Below are 19,996 nucleotides of genomic sequence, written 5' to 3'. Positions count from 1 at the left end.
GCGCGATTTGCGGTGAATCACGTCATTTTGGCCCCACTCCCCGCGACAAACCGGAATATTTGTCGTGGGGGCAGGGCTAAAATTCTGCGTTTGACCGCGCCTGCCCTCTAGACACGCCCCTCTCCCGGATACAACTTGCTATAAGTAGGCAAGTATGCATAGGGCACAGGGATGTGAAGGAGGATATCACAGTACAGGCACTATATATATATATATATATATATATATATATAGATAGATATATCTATTTATATCTATCTATCTATCCATCTATCTATCTATATATATAGATATATACATTTTAAAAATCGCTGACGTTTATGAATATATAAGTTTAATTATTTATGTACATTTTATTTTGGTGGAAACGTTATTATGCATTCATATTAGAAATAATACAGTATTAGTCTGCCTTCATATTTTCACTGTTGTAGTGCACTACAGAAATTAACTTCTTTTTTTTTTCATGCAATCACATTGGCTCCTAGTTAAGTGGTAACACCTCCCTTCCAGTATTTAAGTTAATATATTTATATATAGAAAAATACATAAAATTTAGGGGAGATAACAGCGGGACTATTCTTAGTTGAGAATATCTGGTGCAGTAATAAAAGATTATTTTCTTCAGCATTAATAGCATGTAGCTGAGAATTCAACTTAAGACAGGACAACAAGGTTGTATGAGGGAGGTAGACATGAGACATGAGACAAGACGAGGCGAGGACCCTGCCCATGAAAGCTCAGAATCTAGACGGAGGAACTAATGGGAGACAAACGGTAGACAGTAGATGCAAATGGACCAAGAGTGAATATTGTAAAGGGAAGAGACAGAGAGGGTGGTTACAGGGTAGGGTAGTCAAGCATGAGAAGGTGAGTTTTGAGGATCACTTGTAGGATTAAAGATTGGGGGGAGAGTCTGGCAGGATGAGTCAAAGGAGTTCCATGGGTGGGGAGCAGAGCATGAGAAGTCTAGGAGACTAGAGTGGGAAGAGGTAATGAGGGGGGATGAGAGTTGAAATTCAGAAGCAGAGCAGGGTGGTTTTGCTGAGGTGTATCTCATGATGATGTCATAGATATATAAAGGGAAATTTCCAGTGAAGGTCTTTTAGGTGAGAGTGAAGAGTTTGAACTTACTTCTTGAGTAAATAGGCAGCTAGTGAAGGGATTTCTAGAAAGGGAGATCAGATAAGGAGTTGAAGGAGAGGAAGATAAGTCAACCGAGGCATTCAGGATGGATTGAAGAAGGAAAAAGTAGGAGTGGGAGGCCAGTGAGTAGGAGGTTACAGTAATCAAGGCGGGGAAAAATGAGCAAGTGGACAAGGATTTTAGTTACTTCTTGAGTGAGGAAGAGGTATATTATAGCAATGTCAGATGTGAGGGGTCAAGTCCAGGGCAGAGTCAATGATGACACAAAGACAGTGCATGTTGGAAACAGGAGAGAGTGATATTGTTGAATGTGAGGGAAATGCAGGGTTGGAAATTGATGTTAACAGAGGGAAAATGATAAGCTCCGATTTGGATATGTTAAGCTTGAGGAAGTATTGGGCAATCCAGGAGGTGATGGCAGAGAGATTGTAGATGCAGAATAAGAAACAGAGTGAGAGGTAACAGGAGGAAAGGTAACTTTGGGTGCTGTCGGTGTAAAGGTAGAAGTTGAGGCCAAAGGAATGGATGAGTTTGCTAGGAGAGGAAATGTAGATAGACAAAAGTAGAGGGCCTAGTGCAGAGCCTTAGCAAAAATCAAAAGAGAGAGATGCAGAGACACTAAAGGAGCGACCTGAGAGTTAAGAGACAAACCAGGAGAGGGCAGTGTCACAAAGGCCAAAGCAGAGAAGAATGTCAAGGAGAAGAGAGTGGTCAACAGTGTTGAAAGTGGTGGAGAGGTAAAGGTGGATCTGCTGGGTGGAATTTTTGTAGTGGATAGTGTCAATTTTGTCTTTAAAGTGAGTGGCAAAGTCTTGGGCGGTGAGTGAGCAGTGGACAGATGGTAAGGGAGGACAGAGAATTGAATTGACATTGGCGAACAGGTGGTAGAGTTTTTTGGACAGAATGGAGATGAAGTATTTGCTGTGGATTTGTTTGAAAAGAGAGAGGGAAGTGAAACATGAAGAAAGCATGAATTTAAAGTGGATGAAGTTAGCCAAGGAGTGGAGGGAGTCCCAATGGGAGATCCAAAGCTTCAGTAACAGAGACAGAAGGAGCGAGAGGAAAATCTTGTGGCTGGGTGTGAGTTTAATGCATACATATCATTCCAGAGTGCTCACGAGAAGGGGAAGTGGGAGAGAGCTGGGATAGTGATGAGATTGGAAGATTAGAGACACGGGGAGCATGGAAGGTTTGTAGTAAAATGGGGAGGGTATAATGGTAGGGAGAGGTGGATGATAGTAGGCATAGAGCGGAACCCGGGATTGGGGCTCATGTCACCAGCAGCCATAGTGGACATAAAAGTGGAGACAAGGAAGTTCTGGCAATGAGGCAGAGGTGGGGCTAGTTTAGGTAAAGAGAAGGAGGAAGATGTAGATGTGCTTGCAATAGAAGAAGTGGGGGATGGGAAGGAGAGGCAGAGGTGTGGGATGACAATGTCAAGTAAGACAGCAGTAGAAAAAACAGTGATGCTAAACAATGGCAATAAAACAATGGTAATAGGATTCAGACAAATAAGAAAGTGGTAGAAGATACAGCGATGTGATAAATTTCAACAAAAATAAGACAGTGCAAGCAATGGCAGCTGCAATAGAAACAGAGACAGAAGGTTAGTATAGAGGTAGTTGTGAGACACAGATTCCAGTGAAGTGGTGAAGAGGCAGTGAAAGTTGTAAGAATGTATAATGGCAGTAATACAGCTTAGAGGCACTAGTTAGACAAAGTGTGGAGGTAAGCAAGTATGTGGAAGCAGAAGTAGTGAGCCCCCCATAGGAAGTGATTTACATTTTCGGTCTCCAAACTCCTGGATAGCCAGCTGCTATTGGCTGATTGTATCTTGACTACTCCAGCTGATAGTACTTAAATCATTAGCATTGTTGTCATACTAGATCAAGTAATGGCAATCTATTTGTATTACTTATATAAGATTTCCATTTTATACAGGGAAACTGTTTTTATTTGTGTTTGGGCCAACCCTTGTAGTGCACACTTGTGGCACTACAAGTGCTAATATGCACTCGTTCTTATGTGCATGCTGTAGTTCTGCAAGCTTCAACATGCAAGAACAATCATTGACTGTGAACACATGATGGCCCTTGTAGTGTCACAGAAGTGTTTGCACTCAATTATGAGAGTATTACCCTGTTACTTAGCATTGGGACGGTCATCTCTCGGTGCGGGGACCTGTTCTCTTTAGCCCCCCCCCATAGGACTGGGCTGATGCTGAGGAGCAGTGGGGCTCTTACACAATATAAGGGGTAAAACAGATATTTTTTCTTTCAGATTTAGCTTAAACAAGCAGCGGACTGGTATGCAGCTACAACATATGGGATGAGATTTTAAGTTCAGTCTCCAAACTGCTGGATAGTAAATCAAGTTAAAAAAAGAAATAAGTACCGTATATACTCGTGTATAAGCCGAGTTTTTCAGCATACTTTTGTATGCTGAAAAAGGGCACTCGGCTTATACACGGGTGAACTTACCTGGTGTCCGGTCCCTCGGCTGTCAACTTCTGCATATGCGTTCCAACAACAGGAAGTTCGGCATTTGGAACGCAAACTTGCGTTCCAAATGCCGAACTTCCTGTTGTTGGAACGCATATGCGTTCCACTGCCGGGTAAGTGAAAAATCTCTCTCTCTCTCTCTCTCTCTCTGTCTCTTTCTTTCTCTCTCTCTCTCTCCTTTTTGTTTGTTTTTTTTAATTTACAGTGCAATTACATAATGAACAAACAATACAGCCACCATGTTCATACATTTATATCCCTACCCCTTATATACCCCTTTATTTAGGTTAGGTTGTACCCAATGATTTTATAATCATTTATGAATGTTCCTTGTCATCTAGCTAAAAATGATTTCATAGATTGAACCTATCATTTTTATTTAGGTTTTTAAATTAGCGCTCTTTTCCACCCTAGGCTTATACTCGAGTCAATAAGTTTTCCCAGTTTTATGTAGTAAAATTAGGTACCTCGGCTTATATTCGGGTCGACTTATACTCGAGTATATACGGTAATTAAAATGCAAGCAGAATGCCTCTCTTCGCAAATCCTCAACCAGATGCAGCACTAGACTGGTTTCCACAATAACAGAGAGAGCAAAAATATAGGTTTCCATTTCCATTGTGAAAATTAAACCCAGAATCACAGCACTGGCCTGAATCCCCAGAAATCCCATATTAAAAAGCACTGGGGCTCTTCCTTATCTCCCTAGGTTGCAGGGGCTGGGGTAATGAACAAGACTAAGACCCCTGGAGAGTTAAATTTATCACCTCAGTGGTACCATTATAATGAACAGTGTGACACCTAAGAACCCTCAGTCAGTATTTAACTTATGTGCAAAACAGAACACTCATTTGCACCCCTTGCAATGTAACATGGTTTTGTCCAGGAGACTGAAATTAGAATCCTCTTCTTTTAAGATCCTTAATGAATCAGGCCCCTGTCTTTTATACCTAAACAGTAAAATATAACAACACAGTTTTCAAATAAACTTTAATTGAATAAAATACCCTATTCCCAAAACCCTTATTATTGTAGCTACCACTTAAATAAACATGAAAAAAATCTTCAGCTCTTCTTACTGGACCTATCATACAGTAGTTTAAATGGGGAAAAAATATTAATTTATTTATTGTTTACTTTAAACAACATCTACTTTCTCAATTTCTTGTACATTGTAATTTTTCTGGAATCAGCCAGATTGATTTGCACATCACTGACTAATATAAGCAATAAATTATACTAAACCAAGCAGTATTTTAGGAGAATGGAAAAGTTTTTTTTAATGAAAGGGGAGGTATATTTTTGCCAACTACACTTCTAAATATGCTTTGCCTCTCCGAGCATTAAGCAGGGCTTTTAAATTTATCAAGAAGAGACAAAGGGTGTGCACCTTGATATGTTCTGGGGAAGACCACTGTGGTAAATAAGTTGAAAACCAAGACATTTTGCAGTTACATCTTGTGCCATACTGTGCATGCTATGTATCTACTATTTTGCCCTAATGTGTGTTGTGCTATGCATTGCACACTATGTACATCCTTATTTACTGTAAAACACATGGCAATGGTCAGTATCTTAAAGTATTGTACTTTGTACTATGCATAGCATACTAGACATTTAATTTTTCATATAATTATTCTCTGGCTCCTCCTCATTACATTTTATTACAATGACTATCACTGCCCCTAATGTGTTTTAAATAATATATAATAGAGCTGTTTTAGCAAAGTAATAATGGAGGTAACTTAACTTCAGTGAATCAAACACGATCCATACTCAGTTTTCCAAATAAAGCAAAAATACAAATACATGGCACAGGGGATAAGGTTTAAAACAAAATCTAATACAGTGAAGCTATAATAAGCCAACTTTATAAACACTGTCTGCAAGGATCAGTTAAAACATGTTACAACATGTCACAACATAGGACTCAATGTTGGTTTATTTAATACAGTAATCCAGTGATGGGCAAGAAGAGGCCCTAGGGCTGCATAAAGCCCTCCGAGGCTTCACCTGCGGCCCCCACTTAACATGCCTTCTCAGAGCTTGAAGTGGGGCTGTATGTGACAGTATTACATTTGGACACATCTTCTCCCCACTTCATTTAAGCTGCACACATGCTATGTAAAGGTAGCAGAGCATAAGACTTGCAGCCGCAGATATATGATCCGTTCCCCCCTACCTGTCTTACTCTATGTGTACCTGTGTCCATCCTCACTGTCCTCCCTATGTGTGTCTGGGTCCATCCTCCCTATGTATGTCTATGACATACATGTCACATAGGGCGCGCATCACATGACAGGTGCCATCCCATGTGTGCAGTCTGCAAGAGGCAGACAGAGGAGTCTGCCTCTCCTACATAGTTCAGCTGACAGAAGGTAAGTGTGAGGGAAGAAGAGTAAAACAAGTAAGTACTGTATGTCTTAAGGGAGGGGACGCGGGGTTGTCATAATGTATTGAAGGGGGTTGTCTTAATGTAATAAAAGGAGGGGGGGTGACTTACTGTACTAAAGGAAGTGGATGGCATATGTATTAATGTAATGAAGGAAGGGAGGGGTTGTTTTAATATAATGAGGGAAGGGGGTGTTTTTTAAAGCAATGAGGACAGGAGGGTTACTTAATGTAATTAGGAAAGGGGAGGATTGTCTAAATGTGATGAGGGAAGGGAGGGTGGGTTTGTCTTAATGTAATGAGGATGAGAGGTCGCCTATTGATTTTATGACTGTGGGTGGGGGCTAAGTTTGCGGAGAAGGAGGGCTATTTATTAAATGTGATTATGAATCATTTAATGTCGGGGATAGTTGAGGGAAATAGGTATATTTATTATATGTAAATGCTATCAATTTATTACCAGAGATGTTTGAAGGGAGGGCAATAGATTTCTTTAATAAATAGGAATACTATTTTTTTGGGGCTGGTTAGGTGGAAATATGGCTATTTTTTAAATGTGTATGTTAATAAATTAATGTCAGGGCTGGCTGGAAGGAAATAGGTATATTCATTAATTGTGAATACTATTAACTTTATTTAATTGAGATTAATTTAATAGGGCTGGTTGCAGGCAGAGCCTAACTTTAAAACGTGGATGTTATTTAACGCCGGGGCTTGTTGGGGCTTTCTATGTTTTAAATACCAGTCTTTTTCCAAACAGGGAACCAACCACTGTGTCTGCTGATATGTCATTACAGATAAGTGTCTCTTTCTTAGACTAAATTTATTGTTTTAACTTATTACTGAAATTAAGGCTAATGTACGTTCCTCTTGAAGGCTAGAGGGCCACCATGCAGCCAGAAGTGTATCAGGATGCCTATTCCTGTAGTAATCACTAATAAATGGAAATGAATCACTAGACAGTTATGGGTCGATTTATCAATATATAGTGATGTCGCTAATTTTCGAAAAATCAGCTATTCTCATAGCCTTGGTGATACTGGCCCTGTGTGGTAAGAGTTAACATGGCGTTTGCTGGGCCAGTCTGAGGGGATATGTGCATGTGTGACTTGGGCTGTCAGTTCCACTAATTAAAAAACATAATAATATTAGTAAATAAATTATAAAAGAATACATAAAATATTTTTTAAAAATAAAAAAAAATATTTTAAAATAATTCACAATTGAAAAAATTATTTATCTAAATAATAAATATTTTATTCATTGATTTTCTCTGCTATCTCTATCTTGAGATAGAAGAAAGATTGCAGTGGTACTTGTACCACCACAATCCTTCTTAAACAGGCTTGGGCAATCTTAACGCTAGCAGAGTTTACTGTTGGCGATAGCAGTGCTATCGGCCGTTGATGACCACTTGACGTATAGGGCAGAACATCCATTTTCAATGTCTACTGGAGCTCAGCCTCTGTGAATTATCGTTTTATGGACAAGTTGGTGGATCTCTCATTATAAGTGGTCATAGGGTGCTGCGTGACAAATGTTTCAGATAGGGCACTCTACGGAATAAGAAGATGCCCAAGTTTTCCAACCAACAATTACCGAGAGCAAATATCTCATTTTTTCTAGCTACCAGAATGTCCAGTGGTATCATTAGGTGTTGCAAAATATGATAAAGACTCCTTACGAGGTTTTAGAGAAACAAACATTGTAGCAATTTATTAATTTGGTAGTGAATAATTATTAGGTTTTTTTTTAATTTTCAATGATAAGTTTCCACAATTCTGCTGAAATAAACAATACAAAATTCTGCTTCACATTCTTACCCCCCAGGCCGGGCCTCAGTCGGTTATCATATCCATCCAAAAGTCGGTCCAGGATTCTGGTGAATAATGTGATATTATCCTTGCTGTCATCAACAATTTCAGGAGCATGTTTGGGAGACAACCTGTAAGGTAAACCATGGGCATCACAATCATAGCCTCATCACATAACTGCTGTACATAACCCTTTTATAATTACCAACAGTTTGCATACTACTATCTAAAAGTAATTGCCATGGTTAACCCAGAATCATCTTCCATAAGTAGGATTTTATTTTAGCACACCTTAGTTTGGAATTAGCCTTTATGACACTATTGCCAAAATAAAGTGAAAACAGCACTTAATCAAAGTCTGCATAAAATCTCAACCCATGTGGCCACTGAAGTGTATCAGGTCGCCTATCACTGCTTTCAATTATAAATATATTGGAGGAATGATGAGTGGCTAAACAAAAATGCTGCAAAAGTTGAACTGTTTACAAAATGACATAGAGCACTACTGGACAGCAATGAGCTCTTTTCTTTATTAAAAAAACAAAAAAGAAAGAAAACATTTTTTTTAAATTTACAGCAAGGTGGTGGGAGTTTATCTACATGTAGACAATAGAACAGATCCTAAAACTGACCTTCAAAATACAGAAGGCAAAATTTACAAGGAATTTGTAAGTGCAGTTTGTACCAGACGCTAAATGAATGACCATATAAATGGTTAAACAGGACAACTGGTCAGATACTGATTTCTGATTGGTTGGCTGGTCTAGTCATTCAGACTAAGTCAATGAGAATCCCCATGTAATTTACTCAGCACTGCCCTATGTTAGTGATTGGAGATGTAAGGCTTGGAATGGGTAAAAGAACAGTTAACTCTCTGGATGAAGAACAGGAGACTAGAGACTAAAATATATATATTTTTATTGGAATTTGTTTTTGTTTTTTTAATAATCATTCTTTGAATAAGTGGCATGAGAAGTGTGTATTCTGTTCAATTAAATCTGATTTTCAGAAATGGTGTGGATCAGGAGTGGGCTGTGGCTAGTATTATAGCTGATGTTTGTGTTGGCCTTAACAGAGCCAGACCCAGTCAAGGGACCGGAATGAGTGGGCCAGGCATAGCAGTGCTTCCTGATGGCTTGCCCCTCACCAGGTACCAGCCACCCCAATCTGTTCCTCCCGCTCTCCTCCCTCACTCCACATTTCCCTCTTTGCCTTCATCCTGTGGAGACTTCACTGCTGCAACCAACAACATTTTGCATAGCATGTACGTGTGCTAAGGGGAAATTATTAATATAAGTGGGGACTGGGGTGACAATGTTATATGGGGATAGGTATAGGGATTAATGTTATGAGGAGATTGGTATGGGGAGTTGTTTGTGGGAACTGGTGTGTGTAGACTGGTACGGGAGGTTAATGATATCTGGGGATTAGTATGTATGTATACTGGTGTGAGAGGTTAATATTATGTGGGGGCTATTAATGCATAGTGAGGTTGGTCGGGCCTAGTCATATATATTAGGGTCTAATAATGGAATATGAGGTATCTGTTCTACATGTGTATGCAATTAATTTGATGCCGGGGAAAGCTGGGAGGAAATATCCTTGTTTATTAAACTTGAATGATATCAATTAAATATGAATGCTGATTGGGGAAGAAAGAGGACTAATTACTAAAAGTAGCTGCTATTGATTTATTATTGGTGGTTGGTTGGGGGAGGGAGGGAAACTGTTGCTTAACTTAAATAGTATCTATCCCTTTTCCAAACAGGGTCCCAACATTCCAATTGACAGGCGCCATCCTCGTTCTCTTCCTTTGAAGTGGGGATGGACGCCTTCGCTTCCTGATGCTGCGTGCCCTTGCTAGGCTAGGGAAAGCAACTTTTAAAAGACATATGCTAGTGTGGCGACACTGTCTGCCGGAAATACTTCTGAACAGCCAAAATAAGGCAGATGCTGTCTCTGATCCAGTGCCAGAGTATTGGATTGATTCTGAGGTTCCTGTTAGTTACTTTCAACCCTGGTTCCTTTCTGTTTTGGACTTCCTGTTACTGATTTTGCTTGTTCCTGACCAGTCCTTTGCCTCACATTCTGGTTCTGATTGGATCTCCTGGTTTACCCAGATAATCAACAAAGCTCTATCTGTGATTCCATCTACCTCTCTAGGGAATGGCTCTGAGCACCACGAATTGCATGTCCACGCATCTGTGACAGGATGGACCGCATATGCCATCCTGTCTGTTGCTGCTGGGAACAGGCTGGGCTTACTTTGCCACCGTTCCCTTTCGTTATCCCAAATGCGCCCTCTAACCGCAGTAAAAGGGGCTTACAAGTACTGCCACCACTGGACTTCTTACCCTAACCTATCTTCAGTACCGGGTTTCTTCTGGGTAACTGACCATGAGAGTGTACCCCTTTGCTGGTGTACCTGGGCTGGTACTCATGACCTCTTTCTATAGATCAGGGCTTCTGTGGATGGGTCCCCCCTGGCCTATCACACTGGTCAGAGCTGCTGAGTAGTGAGTGTGGTGGTACTGGATGCTGGGTCCAAACCTCAGAAACAGCCAGGAACTGATTAGATTTTGGATCTAATCTGTAGGTCTGTCAGGCGCCGTCCCGCACTCTTACCTGGTGCCGGGACGGACGCCTTCTCGATCACTGCTTGTCCCGTTGCTAGGCAACGGAACGTCACTTCCGGCCTCTCCTGCCTGCATCTTCCGGATTTGACCTTTTGCCTGCTTGACTACTCTTCGGATTCCCCTTGGTTCCTGTTTGATCCCCTGGTTCTGACCCTCGGCTTCCTGACGATTCTTCTGCCTCATCCTTCTGTACTTCGTTGCCTGCACGGATTTGACCTCGGACTGTTCACGTTTGTTCACGTTACCTCGCTGGTAGCTACATGGGAGAACCGCGACCGACACGTCTCAACGGCTAAGCCCAAAACTCCTTGCGGGGTTCCCTGGTGAAGACCTGGGGCGTGGTTAGACTCCGCACCTCCTTGCGTAGCAGCGCTAATACCAGCAGGTAAGGCCTTCCAACTACCTAGTTTGTGACAGAATACTCTGGCCATGACTGCACCAAAGTGAACCTTCAGCCCGGGACCTCTTACTGCATTTGGCTCAAAAGGTCGAATAACAGGACGCCGAGCAAGCCAGGCTTCTCCAGTGTATCCAGGGTATTGCCACCCGACCGGACTCCATGCAAGTTTTGCTAGCTGCCTCTCAGTCTGCTGTTGTCACTCCTCCAGTTGCCATTTCTCCGGGCCTCGCTTCTACTCCAGGGGCGTCCTCCTCGCTTCGGCTGCCCACGCCTGAGAAATTCGATGGGGATCCTACTAGATGCCGAGGATTTCTTAATCAGTGTTCCATACACTTTGAATGCAACGCAGGAGCCTTTTCTACTGAACATTCCAAGGTGGCCTTCATCATGTCGCTTCTTTCTGGACAAGCCCTGGCCGGGGCCTCGCCCCTGTGGGAACGAGATGACCCTCTTCTTTTGAATGTCTCCTCCTTCATCGCAGCATTCCGCAAGATTTTTGATGAGCCTTCTCTCCTTACGCCAAGGCTCTCTGACTGTTGGCCAATACGCGGTACAGTTCCGCACCCTCGCTTCTGAGCTTAACTGGAACAATGAGGCACTTGTGGCGACCTTCTGGCAGGGTCTTTCGGATCGTATCAAAGATGAGTTGGTGTCCCGGGAGCTCCCAGCGGATCTTGACTCTCTTATATCCTTATGTAATAGGGTGGACCTCCGCTTTCGAGAACTTACCCAAGAAAGAGAGAGATCCTCTCCCAGACGTTTTTTCCCTCGCCTAGCCCCTCGCTTCAAGAACCCAACACCAGCTGTTCCTGACGAGCCCATGCAAATTGGTCGCTCCCGGCTTTCTCCCGAGGAGAGGGAGAAAAGGCTCCGGCAGAATCTCTGTTTCTACTGCGGAGAATCCGGACATCGGCTGCTGTCTTGTCCTAAACGACCGGGAAACGCACCATCCTAGTCGGTGACAGGGAGGCCGTTCTAGGAGTGAGACTTTCCACTCCCTTCTCCACCTCCAATCCAGACTTCCTTATGACCATCACACTGGACTCTCCTAGTGGCCCCCTTCTGACCTCTGCCTTCGTGGATTCCGGCGCTGCCGGAAATTTCATCTCCGCCACCTTGGCATCACAACTCCAAATTACGATTCTTGACTTGCCTCAGCCGCTATTCCTAACTGCCGTGGATGGAAACCGCGTCTCTAATGGCTCCATCTCCAAGGTTACTGCACCAGTTTGGCTGACGGTAGGGGTCCTGCATTCTGAACTGATTGAATTTTTGGTATTACCCCAATCCATCAATTCAGTCATCCTAGGTCTCCCATGGCTTAGACTACATGCGCCCTAATTCGATTGGAGTTTAGCTCAGGTCACCTCCTGGAGTCGCTAATGCCACAAGAGATGCTTAAGTTGGGTCAAACCCAAGAAGTTATGCCTTTCCTCCACGTCATGCCAGGCGCACTCCCCTCATCTCGAGGTTCCCGCTCTTTACTTGTCGTTTTTGGATGTGTTCTCCAAGGCAGCTTCTGAGCTTCTTCCTCCTCACCGTCCATGGGACTGTCCTATTGAGTTACAACCTGGAAAGCCTGTTCCCAAGGGCATAATCTACCCTCTTTCCCTTCCCGAGGATCAGGCCATGTCTCTGTATATCTCAGAAAACCTGCAACGCGGATTCATCAGAAGATCTACCTCCCCTGCAGGGGCGGGTTTTTTCTTTGTGAAGAAGTACGGTACCTTACGTCCCTGTATCGATTATCGACAGCTTAATGCAGATATCCGCTTCGCCTCATTTCCGAACTGTTTGACCGAATTAGTGGTTCCAAGATCTTTTCTAAACTTGACTTACGGGGTGCTTACAATTTGATCCGGATTCGTGAAGGCGACGAGTGGAAGACGGCCTTTTCTACTCGCGACGGACATTACGAGTAATTCGTCATGCCCTTCTGATTATGCAATGCTCCCGCTGTTTTTCAATCGTTTTGTCAACGAGATCTTCGGGGACCTCCTCTATAGCTCAGTAGTAGTTTACTTGGATGACATACTAATCTTTTCTTCAGATATCACCGCTCACCGGTCTCACGTCTCAGAGGTCCTACTTCGTCTACAGCAAAACAAACTTTTCTGTAAACTGGAGAAATGTATCTTTGAACTTCCTCAGATACCATTCTTGGGGTATATCGTCTCTGGTTCTGGGTTGAAGATGGATCCGGAGAAGGTTTCTGCTATCACCAATTGGCCTCAACCTCTGAGCTTGAAAGCTATTCAACGTTTCATTGGATTTTCTAACTAGTATAGATAATTCATTAACCAATTCTCCACGCTGATTGCGCCCATAACAACTCTCACCAGAAGATCAGCTAACCCGAGGGTTTGGCCCCGGAGGCCGTTTCTGCTTTCACCTCCCTGAAAGAAGCCTTTCTATCTGCCCCTGTTCTATCCCAACCGGATCAAGGAGAACCATTTTTTCTAGAGGTGGATGCATCAGCTGTCGGAGTAGGAGCTGTTCTCTCCCAAAGATCCCCCTCTGGGATTTTTCTGCCTTGTGGGTTCTTTTCCAAGAAGTTTTCCTCTGCTGAGCGCAATTATGGAATCGGCGATCAAGAATTACTGGCCATCAAACTAGCACTTAAGGAATGGCGTCACCTTCTTGAAGGAGCAAGACACCCGGTGACGGTCTTTACGGACCACAAAAACCTAACCTATCTCCGAGAGGCACGCTGCCTAAATCCTCGCCAGGCTAGATGGTCTTCTTTCTTCGCCCGATTTGATTTCAAACTCACCTTTCGCTCCGGTGCTCAGAATTCTAGGGCAGATGCTCCTTCAATGAATCTGATGACACACCTGCAGCCAAACCTCCTCACATCCTGGAACCTTCTAGTATAGTTGCCCTAACCAGGGCCAAGACTCCCCCAGTTGGTCACTCCCATTTGGAACCCCACCTTCGCTTGAAAGCCCTCCGCTGGGCTCATGCTACTAAGTTTGCTGGCCACGCCGGATTCAAGAAGTCTTGTTCTCTCCTTTCCCGAAGCTATTGATGGCCTACTATCCGATCGGATCTCAAGGAATTCATTAAGTCTTGTTACATGTTCCCAAAACAAGATTCCTAGATCCCTTCCCTCTGGGCTGCTCCTGCCTCTACCTGTACCTGATCGCCCCTGGACGAGTATTTCCATGGACTTTATTACCGATCTCCCGCCCAGTGAAGGGTTCAATACTATTTGGGTGATCGTCGATAGATTTTCTAAAATGGCCCATTTTGTCCCCCTTAAAGGTCTGCCCTCTGCCCCTAAACTGGCTCAAGTCTTCATTAAAGAGGTGTTCCGCCTCCATGGCTGTCCCCAAGAAATTATATCAGACCGTGGGGTACAATTTATATCTCGGTTCTGGAGGGCATTCTGCAAGGATCTTGGAATTAACCTAAAGTTTTCCTCTGGCTATCACCCACAAACTAATGGCCAGACAAAACGTGTAAATCAGGATCTTGAGATGTTCATCCGCTGCTTCTCCTCCGGTAATCAAGACGACTGGTATAATTTGCTCCCATGGGCAGAGTTCACACACAACAATCAAATACACGACTCCAGCGATTCCTCTCTCTTTTTTACTGTCTTTGGTGCTCATCCCATCCTTCCTGATTTCTCCCATTCCTCAGCACCTTCTGTTCCGGCAGCCCATTCTCTGGTTCGGGATCTGGCCCACATCTGGACATCTACTAAGGAAAACTTGTTAAAAGCAACTCAACGATATAAACTAACGGCCGATCGCCACCGTAGACTTGTTCCCATTCTCCATATTGGCGACAAAGTATGGCTCTCCACACTGAACCTTAGACTTCGGGTACCCTTGATGAAACTTGCTACACGATTTATTGGGCCATTTCCGGTAACACAAGTCATCAACCCAGTAACCTACAAATTACTCCTTCCCCCCTCTCTGAGAATCCACAATTCCTTCCATGTTTCCCTACTAAAACCTTTGGTGCTCAACAGATTCTCCCGCAAGACCTCTTCTCCTCAACCTCTTTTTACTGCCACCGGTGACGAGTATAAGATCAGCCACATTCTGGATACCCGTAATCTCCATGGACGTCCCCAGTACCTGGTCCACTGGAAGGATTTTGGACCTGAGGAACGGTCGTGGGTATTTAAGGAGGATCTTCATGCCCCTCGTCTCTTGGCTAAGTTCATCAAGAAGCTATCCTCAAGGTCTGCACCTCTTCAACGGAGAGAAGGGGGGGTACTGTCCGGCGCCGTCCCGCGCCCGAACATCGCGTCTCGTTGCTAGGCAACGGAGACGCTAAGCAGCAGTTCCTGTCGGCAGTCAGATCAGCTGACCGCCGACCTCCACTCCACCAATGGCAAGGCTGGCGCTACTACTTAAACCAGACTCTGGCATCACTAGGGTGCCAGAGTATCTAGTCTAATACCTTGTCTCTAGGCTCCCCTGTTATTACCTATATCTCCGGCCTGCATCTCCCGGATTTGACCTTTTGCCTGCTTGACTACTCTTCGGAATCTCCTTGGTTCCTGTTTGATCTCCTGGTTCTGACCCTCGGCTTCCTGACGATTCTTCTGCCTCATCCTTCTGTACTTCGTTGCCTGCACAGATTTGACCTCCGACTGTTCACTACGTTTGTTCACGTTACCTCGCTGGTAGCTACCTGGGAGAACCGCAACCGACACGTCTCAACGGCTAAGCCCAAAACTCCTTGCGGGGTTCCCTGGTGAAGACCTGGGGCGTGGTTAGACTCCGCGCCTCCTTGCGTAGCAACGCTAATACCAGCAGATAAGGCCTTCCAACTACCTAGTTCGTGACAAGGTCACAGGGATAGAAAAGTTTCTAAGCAGGTCTTTAAAGCAAGTGATGTTAATTTGCTCACCTGGTTGATGGTACCAAGGAGCAGGTCAGATGAAACAAGGGTAAGCCAGCCCCCTGAGGTCTGAGCTATTTTTAGAATCAGGATGCAATTTGTTTACCCAATTATGGATTTACATGCAATGCAAAGCTAACAATATTTACACTTATCTGTGATATCCTAAAACTTGCTGTGATTTCCTGTCCCCTTTTTAGATGCAGGACATTTAGTAGAGTCTAATAGTCTAATTAAAACCTACTTGTGCTTTCATATGCTGGACCCTCACACATCTAAAGGTCTAATTAACATGAGATTAACATGGGTCCTTTCTTCAGAAAGCTGCAGAATACACATTCCCAAAGAAAGTTACAAAACCCCAAACAAGTCATTTCCCTACTCCAAGATACACAAAAGCTTATTGTATCAGAAATAATGCATTTCCTCTAGCAAAGTTAAAACAAACAAATTTCTTCCCCTGGTCTCAGAAATGAAGATATCTCCTTTACCAACATACACACAATATCAAAAATAAGTACATTTGCAGTTATATAAATAAGCGCCCTGCGCTTTTTCCTTTAAATAAATTTATACCATAAGTTATTTGTAAGTGATCCAGTCACAACATCTAAGTCCAAAACTCCTTGTGGGGGTCCCTGGTAAGCACCGAGGGGTATATAAGACTATATAAGACTCCCTCTTTGTTCAGTAGCGTCAACTACTAGCAGGTATATATCCATTCTTCCCAGTGTGATTCTGACAGAATACTGTGGCCTACATGTATGGCACTGGAGATTCATCGCCTTGTGATTTGCTTCAGCATCTCACTTACATGGGTAGGTCAGCAAGAATGAAATCAGACCCAGCTTCTTCAATGCCTGCAAGGACTGGTCACAAAAGCAATGTAAACTCAACTTGAGTTTTTTAAAAATATATTCAAACACAAATACACCTTGGTAGTAAACAACTTGCGTGATGTAAAAATTGAACACTTGTGTCATTACATTTTTATTTGCTCTTCTATCTGATTTAGGAGCAATAGCACCTTTTTGCACTACATCTGTCATTAAGTCTAATTAAAAAATGAACGCACTTGCATGCATTTTCTTAATTACCCTAATTCATCTTATTACTCCTAAACATCATGTTTAATGACAAGTACATTATAATAACCCATTAAATGCATTCTGTTATCAATCTGCACTATTCCATGAAAATAAAAAACCCTTTATAACACACTTTACTAACAAATATGTCTCATTGTCGCACATTTATATAGAATGAATAAAACACACACATAAAGTTTTTTTTTATTAAATAACATTTTTTTTATCAACAATACACTATCTAAACCAAATAACATTTTAAACATGTTAATAAAAAAAAACAAGACTCTCCTAGTTAAATTGATAGATACATACATATATCTAATCTTCAGCTACAATGTTATTTTTTAAGTACCACACATGGAGCATTACTCCACCACTGGGCAAATATAAACACCTTTATACAACTTGCATATGGACTTGACATAGGAGGTTTATAACAAATTCAGTTTCCTAAAGTGAATATAATCACTTACCGATACAGAAATACCACTATGATAGCAGGCCTGTACATTACTATCTACAATACTTTCTCTTCTACACTTTGGCCAGATAAAACTGTAATCAGTTTATTCAAATTATTTATTTGTAATTGTGAACTTACGCCTTGTAAATTAATTCCGTAGGTTCATAAGGTTCTGCGGTTGAATTCTGGAGTTGCACTGTAGAGCGCCTGCTGCCATACCTACACCAATGGTACAAATTTACAGTCCTTTATGCTGCAGTTTTTTCCCTGTTACCAACGTAACTGGCTGCAGACCCAAGTATCGCTCCATGGAGCTTGTAAGGGCCTGGAGCTCCACTCTGGAAAGATTACTCACACTTATGTTGGCAAATGAATGAGACTTTTCAATATTATTCTCACTGATTGGTCCTCAGGCCATGTGTGGGTTTAGGTACGTAAGTCGCAGATCCCTTATATACCCCTTCTAAAACGGTGAATTTTCTTTCACTTGCCCTTAATTGAGTATCTGTTATGTTGCCTTCAATCACAATAATGGGCTATACCATAGCAATCTGGGCCGTTCCAACTCCTGGGCATACACAAACAACAAATTGTGGGAGAGCACGCCTCTCCAGACACTATATAAAGCTGGAGAGGCAATGATTGTGCCTCGCCTTTGTGTGATTGAGTCTCCATATTGGATTTGAGATGGCAATTTTCTTTCATATTATTCTATATTCCTCTATATATCTGACAATTTTTCTTTCAGAGGAAGAAAAGAAAATCCTCCACCAAGCGTAGTCAGCCCAACATTTCTTACAGAGAGGTTGAGATTCTGGTGAAGTCTGTGGTGGAGATGCTGCACAATACAACCCGCCAGCTATCCGCCCCAGAGATACACTACATTTGGGAGGACAATACAGAGCAGGTCAATGCTGTGGCTCCTATTCAGAGATCTGTGACTGAGGACAAAAAACAGTACGCAAACGTAATTGTAATTCAATTATATAGTGCTCAGAATGCATTACCAAAATGAACAAATTCTTTCAATATTATCAAACACATACATTTTGTATTGGAAAAAGGAAAAACAAACACAAAACATTTTCAAAATACAGGTACTCCTCACTTAACGACCGAGTTCCGTTCCTACGACTAGGTCGTTAAGCGAATTGGTCGCTAAGTGAGTACAGTACTGTTATATGCACCTACATGTATTGTAATCATTTTTATTGATTCTGAATGAAGAAATAGACTAAAGAAAACTGTATTTTGTTAGTTTGCTTTACATTACATAACATTGCATAACAGAAAATAAACATGTGTACAGTAAAGCTCTACAAACAGCAGCAATTATAACAATGAGGACCCAGGGAGAACCTTGTTGTAACTCCGAGTGGTCATTAAATGGGTAGGTTGTTAAGTGAGGAGTACCTGTACAGGAATACAATTTTTTTAATTATTACATTAAAACTGTTTAAAGTTTAAAAACTGTTTATGGGTATGTAGCAGTTTTTAATTATTATGTGACCTTGAGGTCACAAAACATTTATATCTATATGTATGTCAGCACCAATATTTTGAACTTTTTTGCCAGTACACAATGCAACATTCTTCACTTAAAACATTTCACAAAGGTGGCAGGACCTTAAGAGAAACTTAAGGATAACCTGAGTGACTACCGAAGACATGCCACGGGGACAGGTGGAGGTCCCATGGAGTCCTTAGACCTCAGTCTCCTGGAACGGACAGCATCGGAAAGTACTGATGACCAAATGGCGCAGGGTGTGGGGCAAATTGATATTGGCAAGTGCCCTCCCTTAACAATGAAACAATCCCCACCAGATAAATTTTTTATCGGAATACATAAGTTAACTAATCAAATGACTGTATTGTTGTGACTAAATAAATCTTAACATCGCTGCCAACAATGTATATATTTCTGTGCTTTCTAAATTAATCTCCACTAACGTTTTTACAAATGAGATTTTATTTATCAACAGAGACCCCACCAAAGTCTAGCGCCCTAAACTGCAACCTAGTAAGCCTATTGGATAATCTGGCAGTGTAGTCAAGATTACTATAAATTTTCTGTGATGATCCCTTGGAGAATAATAAAGTTATAAATGGATGCATATGTAAAATTGCCATCAAGCCGAAGATATGAAATTTGCACATTATCAATTGATTTGGTGTAATTTTTTTCCTCTAAATGACCCCACAAAAACACATGACAAAAAAACTAAATTTCATATGTGAAATTACTAACGTGTGTTAGGTAATCTACTTATATCAAGCTATAGTAGGATGTTATCGATAAAAACATACATGATTTTAATGTTAATTGTTTCCTTCCATTATATGAGCTGTGGATGCCGAGAAGTCAAGTGAGTTAGAAGAGGACCTCACAGGTAAGGACACCCAGCTACATGAAGAAATCAGTGTTTAGTGGAAACAGGTCAATCACGCAACAATTGTTCCTCAAAATGTATGAAACTACCGCAGCTTAACATGCAAAAATTGATCATATCCGAAACACAGCTTACAATGATTCATACCACTTTACAGAGATTGACTAATGCCATTAATACTTAAAATTTCCTCTTGCCCCTGTGGCACCTGTTTACCATCCTTACTATCTGCCACATGTTTACCTCCTATCCCTGAGACATCTGTAGCTCTTCCTAACCCTGTGATATCTGGAGCACCTCC

General features: G+C 42.2%; 1 protein-coding gene across 6 annotated transcripts in view; it reads right to left on the bottom strand.

The window, feature by feature from the left end:
* GABRA3 (gamma-aminobutyric acid type A receptor subunit alpha3) overlaps window positions 1-19,996 on the bottom strand; it is a 252,998-nt gene that overhangs the window by 204,447 nt on the left and 28,555 nt on the right. For 5 of the 6 annotated variants that reach the window (XM_075184593.1, XM_075184595.1, XM_075184596.1 and 2 more), the window contains one exon: window positions 7,862-7,983. The exons of the other annotated variant lie outside the window; for it this stretch is intronic. In XM_075184593.1, the coding sequence (XP_075040694.1) occupies window positions 7,862-7,983 (122 nt within the window). The remainder of the gene's footprint in view (window positions 1-7,861; window positions 7,984-19,996) is intronic. 6 annotated transcript variants of the gene reach the window in all.

This window comes from Mixophyes fleayi, chromosome 9, assembly GCF_038048845.1.
Source record: "Mixophyes fleayi isolate aMixFle1 chromosome 9, aMixFle1.hap1, whole genome shotgun sequence".
Taxonomy (NCBI): Eukaryota; Metazoa; Chordata; class Amphibia; order Anura; family Limnodynastidae; genus Mixophyes; species Mixophyes fleayi.
This window is presented reverse-complemented; position numbering and strand designations above follow the sequence as displayed.